At 53.6% G+C, this 16402-nt stretch overlaps 2 protein-coding genes across 2 annotated transcripts; both read left to right on the top strand.

The window, feature by feature from the left end:
- Nucleotides 1–1984: 1984 nt before the first annotated feature.
- Nucleotides 1985–15607, top strand: FAM220A (family with sequence similarity 220 member A). Its single transcript, XM_090290270.1, has 3 exons — nucleotides 1985–2072; nucleotides 3979–4161; nucleotides 14748–15607. The coding sequence occupies exon 3, from the start codon at nucleotides 14828–14830 to the stop codon at nucleotides 15605–15607; it is 780 nt and encodes a 259-aa protein (XP_090146396.1). The 5' UTR covers nucleotides 1985–2072; nucleotides 3979–4161; nucleotides 14748–14827.
- On the top strand, nucleotides 4793–14828 carry SMIM10L3 (small integral membrane protein 10 like 3). Its single transcript, XM_090289885.1, has 2 exons — nucleotides 4793–5165; nucleotides 14748–14828. Exons 1-2 carry the CDS (start codon nucleotides 4980–4982, stop codon nucleotides 14766–14768), a joined length of 207 nt encoding a protein of 68 aa, XP_090146011.1. The 5' UTR covers nucleotides 4793–4979; the 3' UTR covers nucleotides 14769–14828.
- Nucleotides 15608–16402: the final 795 nt, after the last annotated feature.

The following is a 16402-nucleotide window of genomic DNA, read 5'->3' as shown; positions in this document are numbered from 1 at the left end:
AACATTTACTCATTTACTAGGTCACGGGGCGATTTGCTCTGGAACCATGGTGACTAAGGAGTATCAGGGATTCCAGGTGGGACCACTGGCAAAATCAGAGGTGAAAGAATGGGAAGGCAAAGGGCACAGTGCGGAACGTCATCAGGTGTGGTTCGTGGGTTGATGGGGACAGGCAGCTATTCTGGATTAAGGGGATGAAAAGAGAGAGATTCATGGGAAGAACAGTGGTGGGCTCACAGAACTGAAGGAAGCTGAGTAATCAGCACTCAGAAAGGACAGGATCCAGGGCCACGCTGAGGCCCACTAGGAACTTCTATTAGACCCACGTGCCTGAGGGCGCCACCCCACTCAGGTTTCCCTTCCTGGCAGGGGGCGGGAGGGGTGGGCGTTCTGGTTGGTGTGGTTCAGTTACGTGCCCATCCTGTTGGGGGAAAAGAGGGAGGGAGGGGCCCAGTAACTCACAGCCCACCAGAACCACAAGGAATGCGGTAGAGGAAGTCCCCCCAAAAGAATGGGAAGTTGTGGCTGCGCAGGTCAAGTCAGAAGACACCTGCTGTAGTCATTAGGATTAGTGCAAATGCCAGAGACCTAAAGTGACAACGGCTTAGACAAGACCCACTCATTTCTCTCGTGTGTACAAACCCGGAGGTAAGTAATCCAGGCCGGTGTAACCTTGGATGTGACGTCTCGGGGCCCAGGTCCTTCTTCATGGACCCAGACGGAGCTCCAGCACATCCCAGTTCCAAGCACAGGATGGAGAGAGATTCAAAAGGATGCCAAGAGCATGTGCCCAGGAGTCTTTTCAGGGTGATTCTGGGAAGAGCCCCCGTTCTTGCATTCCACTGGCCAGAACTTAGTCACATGAGCATAAAGCTGCCATGCAGTTTGGGAAATATAAGCCCTGCTGAAAATTCTGTTACCCCTAAGAGAAGAAGAGACCCCAGAGGACCATGACCCTGCCACACCCACCCCATGCCATCCACCTGCCTGGTACTCACACGCACACACATTTTCACACATTTAATATTTCTATTTCCTAGGGTTAATTAACTAATTAATTTGATTTTGCGAGCATGTTTATTAAAGCTGGGGACAGTGAAACAAGGAAGAGCTTAGGACAGAAGAAGCAGCAGGAGTGGGCGGGCCTGGGTGGGCCTATGCAGGGCTGCTTTGGCTCACTGGGCAGTCAGGGAAAAGGGGGCCTTGGAGACAGGTGCTGGGGGTCGGCCCGGGACGAGCCGCCACTGCCCGCTGCTCCCCTGGCTGCAAGTCTCTGGGGCCCCTTAGAGTGTAAGAGAGGCACGCCTGCAGGGGGAAGAAGAGGGAGAAGGGAAAGGTGCGGGAGTGGCCCCGGGCGGGAGAGCTCGGCTTTAATATTTGTAAGTGTTCCTACCCATCATAATGTAGCCGTCCCAGCCTCACACGAAACCAAGAACGCGCGCGCGCGCACCCGTCCTCAGGAGAGAAGCACAGATTCAGGCCCAGGTGCTCCCGTGGCTCCAAGCCCCGGACCCCTGCCTTCAGCCCCATCTCAAAGTTTGCCACCTGGGGGCCTAACGGAGGTCTAACCGGCACCAACTCGCCGTAGACACTGTGTAATAACGAGGAGAAGGAGGAGAAAAGAGGTTGAAAAGATTGTAAATGACAACCCTCTGATGCCGCCAGCACAGAAAGGGTGCCTGTGGACACGTTTCCACAGTCACAGCCTGGAGCTGCCATTCCTCACTCCCCGCTTTCACTACCCTTTCCAACACGCCCTGCCTCTGGCCAGCATCCAGATTAGTTTCTCTGCTCAGAACCTCACTGCTGAAAGGTCTGAGCCCTGGACGGTCCAGCCTTGGCAGGGATTCTGGTATCTTTTTAAACCTTGATCTATTGCCGGGTAATAAACGACTGCGAACTTTAGAGGCATGCAAAACAACGCTAATGAGCAAAGAGCCGTGTAGAATGACTCATTTCCAACCTCCTTTTTTCACAGTTGACTTTTTTTGAAATTACATCCTGGCATTGGATTTGGTGGATAAAGGTCTCCAGTCTCTGTTCATTTATGGGTTCCTTTTCACTCTCTTTAGGTAGGTGTTTTTTTTTTTTGTTTGTTTACTGTCTCAACCTTGATTTTGCTGGCTGCATCATTGCGGATGTTCAATATGTTCCTCTGGTAATCGGATCTAGAGGCCTGATAGATTCAAGTTCAATTTTTTTTCCAATTATATTTCATCAGGAGTTCCATGCACCTGCCAGGTGTTCCTTTTCGTGATGTTAACAGTCATCAAGGATCATTGCTTAGATTCACTAATTCATGAAGGGCTGCTTGGGGTCCACAGTGAAACATGATTCATGATAATGAGTATTAATGGATCCACTGATCTTGTTAAGGACTGAGGACTCTGAGCAGTAAAACAGCGACTCCTTCCTGGGTGCCCTCTGCCCACCTGGGACTGCACTGGATGCTGTGCACACCTGCTCCCATTTATTTCGCACAAAAACTATAGGATGGGGGGTCCTTATCCTCATTTTACAGAACCACATCATGGGCGCTGAGAAGTTGCTGAACCTGGAACCTGGCTTCCCTGTGCTTTTCTTATCAGGTTACTCCGAAAAGAAAAAAATACTTTACTATCTACCTATCTACTTATTTATGTTGTCGCTCTGATGGCAGGAGGGACAACTACAGGCAAATAACCTGGATCCTGTTGATCAATGGTTAATAAAATTTCCTACTTGCCTGAGCGTCCTTTTGCCTCGGTTTTGAGCAAAGAGAACCTTGCTCAGTTTGGTTTCGCGGTAATTTTGTTTGCCGTTGTTTATGGCACTTAAATGGTGTGTTAAAAATGCCTCATGGCCTCAACAGCATTTAGAGATGGAGGAATGAGTAGCCAGAGAAGACACACACACACACACACACACACACACACACACACACACACACACACACACACACACACACACACACACACACCTCACACCACCACAGCCATCTGGTCTTTCTGACAAACAGGACTGCCAATTTTCCAGCACTGAAAATCTTTACAGACCGAAGCATAAATTTAGCTGTTCTCCAAACCTGTTTACACACTGTTAGATCGATTTGGGCAAATTTTACTTTGAAGACTCTAGCCTTTAAAGTACTTCAATTATTTTCCTAAATACAGTATAAGTAAGTGTTCACTTTGCTTTTTGGGAAGGGTAGCTTGAAAAAACGGTAAATACTCCAGCAGCATGCGCTCTGCAGTCCTCAAAGAAAGCATCCACTGGGCCCCGAGAGGCAAAAATAGCTTCCAAAAAAGGGAAGTGAGCTTTTCCATGTCAACCATACATGTGACAAAATATAATGCTAAAAAATAAGGGAAACTAAAGGTTTATGCAAATACTTTGAAAAATATTACTTCAATAATAATAATAAAAGTAGCCCAAAGCTAAAAACCCTGAGATATTTATTTAAAATGGTGTTGGCCTGAAACACAATGGATAATAAATACAGGATGATTGAGCATCAAAGATCACAATTCTTTTATACAACAGACATTTAAAGAAAAAATGTCATAATGACAGTACTAAAAATGTCCTCTGTGATTTATATCTTCCTATGATAGATGAATAAAATGAAGATTTCTAAAAAATGATTTTAGGGTAGAGAATTTTATTTATATATTTTAAGATTTTATTTACTTATTCTTAGAGAGAGGGAAAGGGAGGGAGAAAGAGAGGGAGAGACACATTAATGTGCGGTTGCCTCTCATGCGCCCCCAACTGGGCACCTGGTCTATAACCCAGGCCTGTGCCCTGGCTGGGAATCGAACCGGCGACCCTTTGGTTTGCAGGACAGCGCTCAATCCACTGAGCCACACCAGCCAGGGCTAAGGTAAAGAATCTTAAAATAATTTTTAAAAGTCATCATTCAAATCTGTTTTGTGGCAAAGGATTTTAACATTTAAAACCATTTCCACGCCGTTGCTTTCTACTCTTGCTTTCTTAAAGGTCTGAAGACTTGCTTTCCATTTCGTCAGCGAAACCCTTCTGTCCCGCAGGCACCATATGCGCACCCTTCCTCCTCGGTGGGCAAAGTAATGACGTGAAACACTTCGTCTGAATCTGCAAGAAAGATGCCTGCCTTCCCGCCAGGCAAACCTTTGGTACAAAACCCCACGCTTACGTAGGAAGGTAAAAACTCACGCTGAAACCCTCCCCAAAGACCCAGAACACCAGAAGTGTCGGAAGTGTCCATATTTTTACTTTTCACATCAGGGGCTTTCATGAATACCATGATTATTAAAAGGTTAAAGTGCATATGAGTGGACAGTGAACGAGCATGGCCGGGACCACGAGCAATTCCAGAGGGCGAAGGTTGTGTCCGTGGCTCCCACGAAGCCTCCCTTTGTTTGCTTTTTATAATCGTGGTAAGGCACAGATGACGTAAAGTTTACTATTCTGATAATTTTTGAAGCGTACACGGCATTGAATGAATTCCCAGGGCTGCGCGCCCGGGCCACTGCAAGTCGCGGGTCCCCGCCGCCCTCCGGGCTTGGTTCTTTTCTCACCATTAGGGGGCGCGCGTAGACAGCGCATCAGCCGCCCTGGCCCAGCCGCCGCCCACGCATGCGCGTCTCACCTGCGGGAAGGTGACGAGGGCGGGCCGGGGCGCGGCCTGGGGGCGGGGCCGGGCCACGCAGTCGCGGCGCGGCGCGGCGCGGGCATTGTGACGTCAGGCGGGCGGCAGGGCCCGCAGGGGGCGGCGTCTCCGGGAGGCGCTTCCCACGGCGTGACGCGCAGGCTCCCCTCCCCGCGGCCCGCCCGCCCGCCGCCCTCGCCGCCGCCTCCTTCGCTCCCTCTGCGCTTCGGGCGCGGGCCAGCGGCCGGGGCGGAGGCCCGGGGGCGCTGCGGGGCCTATAAGAGAGCGGGCGGGCGGGCTTCGGAGCACCGGGCGGCTCGGGTCCGCGGTCGGTCGGTGCGCGGCGGGCGGGCGGCGGGCGCGGGTCTATATGGCGGCGGCTCTGTCGGGCCTGGCCGTCCGGCTCTCGCGCTCAGCCGCCGCCCGCTCCTATGGGGTCTTCTGCAAGGGGCTGACCCGCACGCTGCTCATCTTCTTCGACCTGGCCTGGCGGCTGCGCATCAACTTCCCCTACCTGTACATCGTGGCTTCCATGATGCTCAACGTCCGCCTGCAGGTGGGTGAGCCGCGCCCCGCACCCGCCCCGAGCGCGGGTCTGCCCAGCCGGCCCGGCCCCCCGCGGCCGGGGCGCTGACGATGCTGTCACGAGCTGCGGAGCTGGCTGCTGAGTGCGGGCCCCGCACCGCGCATTTGGAACCCCACGGGAGAAAAGCCCGCGGAGGTCATTGTTTTCCCCGTTCCGCAAACAAGGCCGGGGAGGAGGGGCGGGGTGGGCAGCTCGCCTCGGCTTCCCTGGGCTAAGGACCCGCTGCTGGGGCGCGCGCGCGCCGAGAGGGTGGTTAGCGCTGGCACGGGCTGGAAAGGCCCTGTCCCCCAGGGGGACATGTTGCCCAGGAAATCACAAACTGGGCTTGGGGGCGGGGTGGCTTCGTGCTTGGCTTCTCTAGTTCCCAAACTTCACGCAGCTTCGAAAGATGCTATCCTGGAGACTTAGAGTGGATTAACGAATGTTAACTAATGCTCTGAGCCATGTGTCTTATTTGTCCTGGCCGCGGTGGAAGTGGGGTGGGGACGATGAGGGAAGAAGCGGTGGAAGAGGCCCAGAGGCCAGAAACAGGTCAGATGTGAAATCGTGGACACCCCTCCTCCCCCCGCATCCTGGAGATCCCCTTGCTTTGAATGACTGACGTTTCTACATCCTTTGAATTACAGATGCCTTTTTGTAGTGGAATGGAAAGTCTTCAGATTGAGAATTATTCTTTCCAAGTGTGTCATTGTCATAGGTGACCATTGGATGCTGTTTACCTGTCCTGGCGTGGCCTCTGGGAGCTGGGCACAGGCTGTCATGGGGGAGGACAGGCCCCAGTCCTCCGGGAGTGTGCAGTCTGACCCCACCCGTGTTTCTCCCTGGTGTGCGACGTGAGGAAGCCTGAGCCTAGGACCAGGCGGTGCTGAGCCCCGGGCGGCTGTCCTCTTCTCCCCTCCTTCTGGTTTGGTTGCATCAGCATGGAATTGTCCTTGCGTCTGGTCCTTCAGGTTTTTGGGTGCCTGTCACTTGTGATGGCAGGCCATGAAACCAGCTATTGATCAGAATTGTGTTAAGGTGAAAGGAGATGACCCTGCCTCTCCATTTCAAGGTCCGAATCGAGATGCTTTTATGTGAGCAGTGGTTTGTGGCATCCTGAGGCTCTAGCCGACTAGAAGAGTAGAAACCTCAAGGAGGTATCTTTCCAGGAGGTGGTATGAAGGAGTCAAGTGTGCAGGGTGTGGGGACTGGGGTACCAGAAGGCCGGTGCTCCAGCCAGTTGCCACTAGCTTCCCGTTGTTTGCCAGATAGAGTGCTTTCCAAGAGAAATTGGGAATCCTGCTCTTAGATATCAAATTAATAAATTTAGAAAAATACAAACAACTTTGGCCGTGGCTGGTGTGGCTCAGTGGACTGAGCGCCGGCCTGTGAATCGGAAGGTCTCTGGTTTGATCCCCAGTCAGGGCACGTGCCTGGGATGCAGGCCAGGTCCCCAGCTGGCAACCAATTGATATGTTTCTTGCACACTGATGTTTCTCTCCCTCTTTCTTCCTCCTTTTCCTCTTTCTATAAAAATAAATAAAACCTTAAAGAAAAAAGCTTTGTGGGCCGAACAAAATGTGTCTGCAGGCTATATCTGACCCCCAAGCTTGCACTTTGGAAACTCTTGTTCTAGAGTTATATTCATAATTTGAAGTCATTTAAAGAATTACGTGAATGACTGTAAAAGAAAACTTAGAACGTCATGTTGAAAGTTAGTTTTGTACCATTAAAAAAAAGTCACCTTCCTCGTATGTGCACTTTACCATCCTTGTGACCACCTCCTAGTCCAGGCTTCCGTACTCACCACTCACCTGGGCCATGGCAGGAGCCACTGGGCAGAAGAGCATGTCATTCTTCCCAGAAAAACAAAATCCACTTCCCCCTGCGCCCAGGGTGCAGTTCACCTGTCTCACCCTGCAGGTCTGACCTCTGTTCATCTTCCCACACGCTCCCCCAGCTCGTTGCTTGTTTTTCTGTCCTTCCGCACCGTTTTCTGTCTGCTGTCTGCACGCAGCGAGCCCCTCTTGCCCCTGGACGTTTGCACGTGTGGGTTTTTCCACCTCCAGTGCTCTTTCCCGGCTCTTTTGAGTGCTGGCACGTTCTCATCTCAGAGCGGAGGACCTTTGTGATCACTGTACCGACGTGACCTCGCACCTGCCCTGCGTTGTGAGGGTGCTGAGGGCCAGTCTGTTTCACGTGTGTAAGGAGTGAAGGGTTCCAAGTCTCTCACGTTGGCAGGGCAGCGGGATGATCTCTGCAAAGATTAGTCAGTTACAAACTCCGTAACCAGTTGTCTACGCTGGCGCTGGAGGGGACGTGCGTCTTGGAGGCGGGGAGCTGGCTGTGTAACTGGTGTGGGCGGTCAGGAGAGCGGGTGCACCTGTCCCAGCAGCCGGGGGAGGCGACGCAGTGCACTTGGGGCCATGGGGTCATCCAGGTGCAGCACAGCGTTGGTGACTCACGGGAGCCGAGTGATCTAGGAGTCTGACGTGGGCTTCTGTGGTCTGGTCAGGGTGAGTGGGGGTGGGGCACGGGCAAGGCTGTCTCCAGGGGCCTTGGGGAAGGGCGAAGAACTGCATGTGGATTTCAGGTGTGGCGTTGGGTCCGATCAGGTGCAGCAGCGGCCGTTTCCCGTGCTGAGGGGCCCTGGGTGGGAGCGGGCTGTCTCTCGTTTACTGTACTACTTACACCTGCTACTTTAAGTTCCCCTGCAGGGTTAGCATTTCTGTTCATTGGTGGAAATCACTAGGGTACCTGATTTGAGGGTTTAATTATTCTGGCCTCTGGTAAAGGGAAGTGCAGCAGAAAAGAGAACCTGAGTAAAGGGGCAGCCCCAGTTCTCCCCCTTCCGTTACCCAGAACATTCTGTCCCCGTCCTTCCCATTGCAGGGTGCTGGGAGATAGGACCCCATTTCCCACATGTTGACGTAGGACCCCCCAGGTCATCTGTAGGGCAGCAAGACATTTTAAGGAGGTTGATATCTACTGTGAGAGATGAGGGAGTGAGGAAATAGATGCAAAGGGCTTTGTAAACTGAGAAAGGCTATGACTTTAAAATATTGTTTGTAAGCACGCCTTAATGTAGAGCCGTTAACGTCCCGCTTATTTGTACAGAGTCCGAAATACGTGGCAGTAAAAGAACGCGGATCCACACCGGCCACTGAGTGCGGGCGAAGCAGGGCAGCGGGCTGTGCTGAGAGCCTGTTGTGGTTTCCCAGCCCGCCTGCGCCCTCTCGGCTCTGTGGCCCGTGGGGAGAGTCGGGTGTCGGCCCCGGCTCGCCCAGGTTTGTGTAACTATCGGGAGGGAAGGACTGGAGAAGAGCAGCTGGGGAAAAGCAGACGTGTCAGACTGGGCTGTCAGGTGTCCTTGTCTCCTGTGAGGACCCTGCACTGCCTTGTGCCGGCCGGGCCTGGGGACCTGCCTTCGGCCCCTCCCTCTCCTCGTTCTGTCCCTCGCTGCCCTTTCTTGGTCCCTTTCTGAAGGGCTTTATAAATCCATAGCTCCACATGGGCCGGAGTTCACCTGTCACTTGAAAACTACTTTCATCCATTCCAGTCAGGTACAGACTTCAGGAAGGCAGGTGGGGGCGGGGAAGCTGGTTGCCTACTGAATACATAGAGCAGTCAGAGCGGGCCCCATCCATTAGATGGCTTTTGAGCGAAAAAAGGAGGTGAGGGCTCCAGCCTCCGAGATGTCTAGGTTAGAAGAGTATTTCACTTGGCACAGAGAAGACCTTCTAGGCAAGCTGTGCTTTCCTTGACTCAAGTTTTAGCCTTACAGGTGCAAGCAGAGTTAGATCTACCTGTACTCATGTTAAGAGGTATCCAGCATGCGTAAAGAAGAGCAAGTTTAAAAAACCATCTATTAGTATTGTTCCATTAATAAAAAAATCATAAACATGCTTGTCAGCGCCTCGGGGTGGGAGGGCGCGTTCCAGGACCAGGGAGCAGCCCTGACTCAGGAGGGAGCTTGGGTCTTGCTTCCCAAATGATCTGTGGCGAAGACGCAATGTTCCTTCACCTCCACGGGCTGGGAACTTATAAGCAAACACTTATTTCTCACGGTCCTAGAGGCTGAGAAGTGCAGCTTAAGGCGCAGGCCTGGTCGAGGTCTCCTGATACCCCGGTTCCCAGCTGACACCTTCTCATGGTGTCTGTAGGTGGTGGGAGGGGCTCGGATCTCTTTTACACAAGGCCTAATTCCACTCTTGAGGGCTTCACCCTCATGACGTCAGCGCCCCCGGGAGCCTCACCTTCTAACGCCTTCGTCTCCGAGGACTCAGTGTATGAATTTTGGAGGGCACACAAGCATTTAGACCACAGCACCGCCTGGTAGCTAAAAACGAATTGCTTTCACATGCGAAAGAACGAAGGCAGACCTAACCTTACACCATATTTAAAAATTAACTCAAATTGGATCAAAGACCTAAACTTAAGAACCAAAACTATAAAACTCTTAGGAAAACATAAGGGAAAATCATGATATTGAATTTGGTGTTGATTTCTTGCCAAAAGCACAGGCAACGAAGAAGTAGGTAATTTAGACATCCATCAAAATTAAAACGTTTCGGGCATTAAAGGACACTATCAAGAGAGTGAAAAAGACAACTTCACAGAACGGGAGATGGTATTTGCAAATCATATACCTGGTAAGGATTACTATCCAGGAACATAAAGAAATCTTACAACTCAGCAACAATAAAAACAGCTTCATTCAAAAGTTGGCAAAGGACTTGAAAGCCATTTCTCCGGAGGAGATATAATATAGACGGCCAGTAAACCCAGGAAAATAGGGCCCCTCCCATGTCATCAGCGGTTGCTTCTCTGTCCTCTGCTTTACAGAACCCTTTTGTCATTCATTGCCCCAAACACTCGATGCTGATCGTGAGGATGATGATGGGTATTGGATACCCACTGGATGCTGGTCAGAAAAGATGCTGGGTGCTTTCACACATGGAGTCCTCAGCATTTTGAGGAAAGAGGATTGCCTGAAGTCCCCAGCAGTGACCCAGCCACCCCCCACCCCCCCGGCAATGTGTGAGCAAATGCACCTGTGGACCCAGGTGGTGGAAGGAGCTGGCTCCTTCGGGGCAGGTGTGATGGGGATGCGCTGAATGACTGGCAGCAGAAGTTGGTGCTCGTGCTGTTACCTGAGGTCATGATTCAGCTTACTGCAGAGAGAACTGAGTCCTGCCTGCTTCTCCCCCACGCTGGGCAGCAGCTGAGGAATGAGTTTCAGCCACTTCCTCCGTCTGATCATTTGAGTCATGAGCACAAGGGGGTTCCCGTCTGAAAGCTGGGGGAGGGCTGCATGGCCTTGCAGTATGTGTTTGGGAGCCATCCTTCAGCAGGACCCCGCTCCAAGCCCCTTGTCATCCCACCTGGCTGCGCACCCCTGTGCGCATGGATGTGCCTCCTCCCAGCCCCCTTTGGGAATCATCGAGGCCAGGATATTTTTAGTTTACAGAGCAGTGGTATGCAGACCGTCAGGTCCCTGGGGCCATTAATAGCTCAGGTTAGGGAAGGTGACAGCAGTCCAGGAGGGCAGCAGCTGGCTAAGTGGGTCAGGCCTATTGTCACACAGCGCCTCTCTGGCAGGCAGGGATTTCTGGGGAAGGTGACTTCCCCGGTCAGCACGGGAGGTCCGGACACACCCAGACAGGCTTGTTTTCTGTGCATATCACCCCCTCTGGCCCCACTGGTTCCATTTCCAACCTTTGCCATATTTTGGGGGGGTGGGGAGGTGGTGGTGAGGTCATTAGTTCAGGAATCTTCCCAGTCCTGAACTTTGTTTCCTGAGTCATACGGTCTTGAACTTCAAAATAGACTCTTTCCTCCACCTGGTGACCTCTGTGTTGGGACAGGTTTGTGTGCTGTGGTTTACGTGCTTGTTTTGTGGACTGCACGTGGGCGTCAGGTGGGGCCGGGGCCCAGGACAGTCCACGCCGTGATCGCGTGTACCGCCGTGGTGCAGCACCGCGTGCCGGCGTGCGTGCCCTGCAGCGGCCTGACGACAGGCTGTACGGAAGGGTCTCAGGCCCCCAGCGTGTGAGGCGTGCGTGCGGCGGTCTGACAGCCAGACTGTTCTTCCTGCCCGGAAGTTTGCGCTGGTCAACTAGGACCAGGAGGTACTACGCAGCACATCTATCCCATTATTGTTAAAGACGTGATTACATTAACGTTGCCTTATTTAAAATATTTTAACTCAGTTCTGCAATACTTTATCCTTCTGAACAGTACTGAGTCCTTGTGCAGGACTTAATAAAGGTGGTTAGAGACTAATTTTCCTGAGAGTTGGCCCATATTAAATGACCTGTTTTTCTTAATAAGTTTTTAAACCTATATTAATGTGTATTAAAAGTATATTTGGGAATGCTTCCATTTCAGGAAAATGTTCATTTTTAGTAATTTCAAATTAGTAAAATAAATAGGTTTGACATGATCTGGGTGGGGTATTAATGTGAGAGAGAGACTGTCAAGAGGAGTTAATTATGTTGGGTTTGGTAAATTTTGAAAGTATCGATTTGAATTGTAGTCAGAATTCACAGTTATAAGAATTGCACCTCTTAAAAGGTCCCATCACAAGAAGAAAAAATAACTGTGGTGATGCATGTTGACTTGGGGTGATCGTTTGCAATGTATAGACTGAATGTTGTGCACCTGAAGCTAACATACTGTTTTGTCATTTATATCTCAATTAAAAAAAAACATTTTACTTATTTATTTGTAGAGAGAGGGGAAAGGAGAGAGAAGGAGAGGGAGAGAAACATCACTGTGTGGTCGCCTCTCATGCCCCCCCGACTGGGGACCCGGCCCACAACCCAGGCCAGTGCCCTGACTGGGAATCAATCCAGCAACCCTTTGGTTTGCAGGCCGGTGCTCAGCCCACTGAGCCGCACCAGCCAGGGCATATCTCGGTTAAAAAAAGATTGCACCTTATGTTTGTATGTTGCTTTATACTGTTCAGACATACTTTTCAGTTGTTATATATAGTAATGGTCACACTACTAGTAAAAGTTTTGAACACGCCTCACAGATATAGGCATGTATATACATGCCTGTGTACACACATGCACATATATACACTTATTTATAAATTATATATTTAGTTCTACCAAAATATGTATATATTATAAAACATCAAAAAAGTTAAGCCCTGGCTGATGTGACTCAGTGGGTTGAGCACCAGCCTGCGGACTGAAAGGTCACAGGTTTGAATCCCGGTCATGGCACACGCCTGGGTTGCAGGCCAGGTCCCCAGTTGGGGGCGTGCGAGAGGCAAGTGATCGATGTTTCCATTGCACACCGATGTTTCTCTCCCTCTCTTTCTCCTTCCCTTCCCTTCCCCTTCTCCCTATAAATAAATAAATGAGTAAATAAATAAATCCTTTTGTAAGGAAAGACAAAAAGTTAAAAGAGGGGTAAGGCAGGAGTACTCAAAGGTGCCCTAATATCTTCTCCCGTGCTCCGTGAAGTGGGGGCACCCCATTTAACGACGGCGGGGCCGGACGGTTGTGGGTAGTTGTTCTGAGGTTTGCCTGGAGCCCACTAAGCTGTTCGTGCAGGAGACACCGGGCCGACTCTGCTTGAAGCCCTCGGCGCAGAGGGCGTCCTCCTCCCCGGGGCCGCGGCGGGCCCCTCGCCCGTCTGGTCTGCAGGTCTCGGGGATCCTGGCCTCTGTTCCCCGTGCGTGTTGCCCCAGGGCCGCCGTCACGCCTCCCTCCGGAGCCACGGCTGCCTGTAAGCCTCCGCTCTGACCTCTCCCTCGAGGTCCCCGTGCGAACCCCTCCCCGTTTTCGGTTAAGGACACCGTCATTGCCCAGAACCGAAAGCTGGAGGGTCTGCGGGTCAGTTCCCCCTCCTCTGCCCCTGGTTGTCACCCACTTGAAAACTACTCTCCCCTCATCTTGGCTCCTGTAGCCCCTTGTGCTTCAGCGGCACCGCGGGGACAGCCTCCCGGTGGGCCTGCCGCGACCCCGCCCCCGCCCCGCCGCGGTGCTGCTGCCGGTCCAGGTCCGAGCGCAGAGCCGGCCACGGGTCCCCGCAGGGACTTCCGCGTCTCTCTGCGCCCTGCCGAGCGAGGCCCGGGCTCCCGGTGGGTGCCGGCGCCGTGCCTCCTCGTCCTCGCCCGGCTGGCTCCATCCTTCCTTCCCCCGGGCCTTCTGCTCCGGCCTCCACGAGACTCCCTGCTTTGTCTTCTCCCCTGCGCGCTCTGCGGCTCTGGCAGGTTTCAGGCTCCTGGGCAGCCCTGCCGCTCAGAGGGTCTCCGAGCTCCACAGGGCAGGTTACGGGGAACAGCAGGCTCCTGCCTCCGGCGCTCCACCCCCAGGGCCGGCTGCGCCCCCTCTCTGTGTGCTGGGGGGGCGGGGGCGGGGGGGCTGCTCCCCTGCTCGCCCGCCCGTGGGTCTTCTCTGTCTGCGGAGGTGAGGCAGATGGAACACTGTCAGTACCCACGGGGCAGTCATCAGGGGCACCCCTCCAGACTGAATTAATTCTCGTTTCTTTGGATAAGGAATCATTTGCCTTCCTTTTAAGATGCCTACAACTTAGAGAGTTGTAACGCAGCTCAAAGACAGAGGCGCAGGGCCCTGGACGGTTAGGTGCCCCGCCGCGTGCACCGGGCAGCATGCCCAGTCCCATCATGTTTGGTCCATTTCAGAGCCTTTCACGGTTATTCCTAACGTCGTCCCCATTCGGAGCGAAGTAACGTCAGAGGAAGGTTGTTCCCGGTCACAGGAAAAGGCTGGCCGCTTTAGGTTTAATGCGTGCGGCGGGAGTGGTCACCAACGGGCACCCAGAGTTTGCCCTTGAACAACGGCTGAGGTCACAGATCAGCTTCTCCCTGGGAGTTTCTGTGAAATCTCGGATTGGGCGTGGGAAAGCCTCCATTGTTTGCTGGCCTGAGAGAGGGGAACCTAGCCCAGGAAGCTTTCCCCACCGCAGCTCTGCTAGCAGTGCCTATAGACTCGGGAAGTCTTCTCTTATCAAGGCTCCAGAAGTTGCTGAGATTCCTGCCCTGCCAGCGAGGGACCTTCTTGACCACCTCGGGCTGGACCCTGTGTGCCAGGACCCCCCAGGCTGGCTTCCTGGGAGGGCTTTGCAAATCCTGGGTCCGTGAGTCAAGTCGACTCGATTCCTCACGAGTGGCTCATCACGGAGAGTCACTCTCAAAGAGGACACCTCACGTAAGGCCTTGGTTGCATAATCGAATCGTCCAGTGACGCCCTGGTTAGAGGGAGGACAGGTGTTTACTGAACCTGTGCAGATAACTGTACTGCTGTGAAAAATACAAACCGAGGCATGTTTTCCTCCTTTGTAAGACATTTTAGGAAACTGCGTCAGAAAAACCCGGTTCTTTCTGTTGGGATCTTTAATTGGCAGGCTGCCATCCTCTTTTCCACCAGAAGTTGGGCTCCGAACGAGAGGCTCAGGGAGGAGGCCTTCACGTTTGTCGGCACACAGCTGTGTGCGCCCCTCCTAGGGTCCCCTCACTGTAACACTTCAGTTTGATTATCTTGTTTTCCACGTGAAGTAGCTTATTGGAAAAAGTAATTTGATTATCTTTTCCAGGTGCACATTGAGATCCATTGAAGACCTCCCGGCGACTGGCACAGGCGTGACTTCGGGCTTCCCGCGGCCGAGAACACAGCATGCGGGACGGGAGAGGGCCTCTGGGCGCCCGCCTCGCAGAAGCGCAGGGCGAGGGCCCGGACAGGCGCCCGTGCAGCCTGCGGACACAGGAGAGCCCTCGCCCGCCAGGCGCGCCCTCCTGGGCGGAGAAGCCCGCAGTCGGGGTGCGTGGCAACTCACAGCATGGGGCGTTACCGTTGGCAATGAAAAGCGATCCGCGTGGCGCCAGCCTCTCGCTTCACGATGGCACCAGAGTGCTTCTGTGTTGGAAAGAATCAGAGAGAAGAAATTGCCCTTCCACGGTGGCTCAGAGCAACACTGGGGGTCTGTTCTTGGCTCCGGCAGAACAGGGTGTCGCTGGGGTGCTCTGTGGTGTGGAGGAGGCCCTGGTGCGGGACTGGCTGGGAGGAGGGCTCAGGGCCACCGCCAGCCACAGAGGACAGTGCCGCAGAGGAGAGCCTTGGGGCGCAGGACTGCCATCCCGTCCGACGCGGTCAGAGAGGGGAGTTTCGGAGGATGAGCCGAGTGCTGCTGTCCTTGAGACCAGGGGCCCGTGGCCGGAACTGCCGTGCCTGCGTCCTGCCCTGTCGCCGCCGCTGCCCGCGCCCCCCCACCTGCTCTTGGATGATGAGAGGGAGCGCGTTGCCCCCCGCCGGTCAGAGCCCGTGCTCTCAGGGCAGACGGCAGAACGCAGGGAAGTGCTTCCAGGTGTGCGAAGTGCCCCGGGGGCGCTGCAGACGCCACTGGCGCCTCTGGCCGTGCAGGCTCTTCAGGCCGCAAAGCCACCGCGCCACAGTTAGGGACCAGCTGACCCAGAGCAACAGATGGGTGTTGGAAGTCCCCTCAGGGCGGTTCCTCCCATTAAGTCTGGTGCGGCCAGCGCAGCAGGAAGGGCCTGCTGTCATCTGTGAGCCCAGGCAGACGTGAAGGGCGCGGGATTTACAGCCCTGGAAGGCTGGCTGGTGAGGAAGGAAGCTTCTGATTTGAGCAGGTGTTAAACGACCCTTGAAAGACGTTCGGCACTGGGAGACCATTTCCAGGAGAACACGAATGTGCCCTACACACCCACGAGGTTGGACCACAAAGAGTTAACACAGAGCCCCTTAGAGACCCTCGCCACCCCTTCGGAAGGGCCGCTGTGCTGGGTGCCACCTGCAGGCGCCTGACCATCCTGCGGAAGCGGGTGTGTGCAGACGCTAGCCTTCCGCACGTGCCCTCAGCCGAGCTGCGCTGGTGGTGCGCCGTTACCGTGTGCAGACAGTGACTTTGGTCTGTGGCCAAATTTGGTTTCTTTTCTCACCTCCCTTCCTACCACTGGAACTGCAATTTTAATGGAGGCCTTACGGTGGAAGTTGCAATATTGACCTTACCTTTAGAATGAACCCCCTCAAACCATGTCACCCGAACACAGAAGTGATCCTGGGACTCCAGAGTCCGGAGCTGAGGCACCTCGCACACGCAGGGTTTTCTGAGATCACTCCCTTTTTGTCGTTTGTCGGTAACTGATAAAGGCAACTTGAGAGGGTCAGTTTTTAAGGGGTCCCAAAGGAAGACAACCCTCTCCAGGATCGCGATGGCGTCTGTCGGTTTGTATT

Source organism: Furipterus horrens, unplaced genomic scaffold, assembly GCF_987537825.1.
Source record: "Furipterus horrens unplaced genomic scaffold, mFurHor1.1.pri manual_scaffold_10, whole genome shotgun sequence".
Lineage (NCBI taxonomy): Eukaryota > Metazoa > Chordata > Mammalia > Chiroptera > Furipteridae > Furipterus > Furipterus horrens.
The sequence above is the reverse complement of the archived record's forward strand: the minus strand, read 5'-3'. Positions and strand labels throughout refer to the sequence as shown.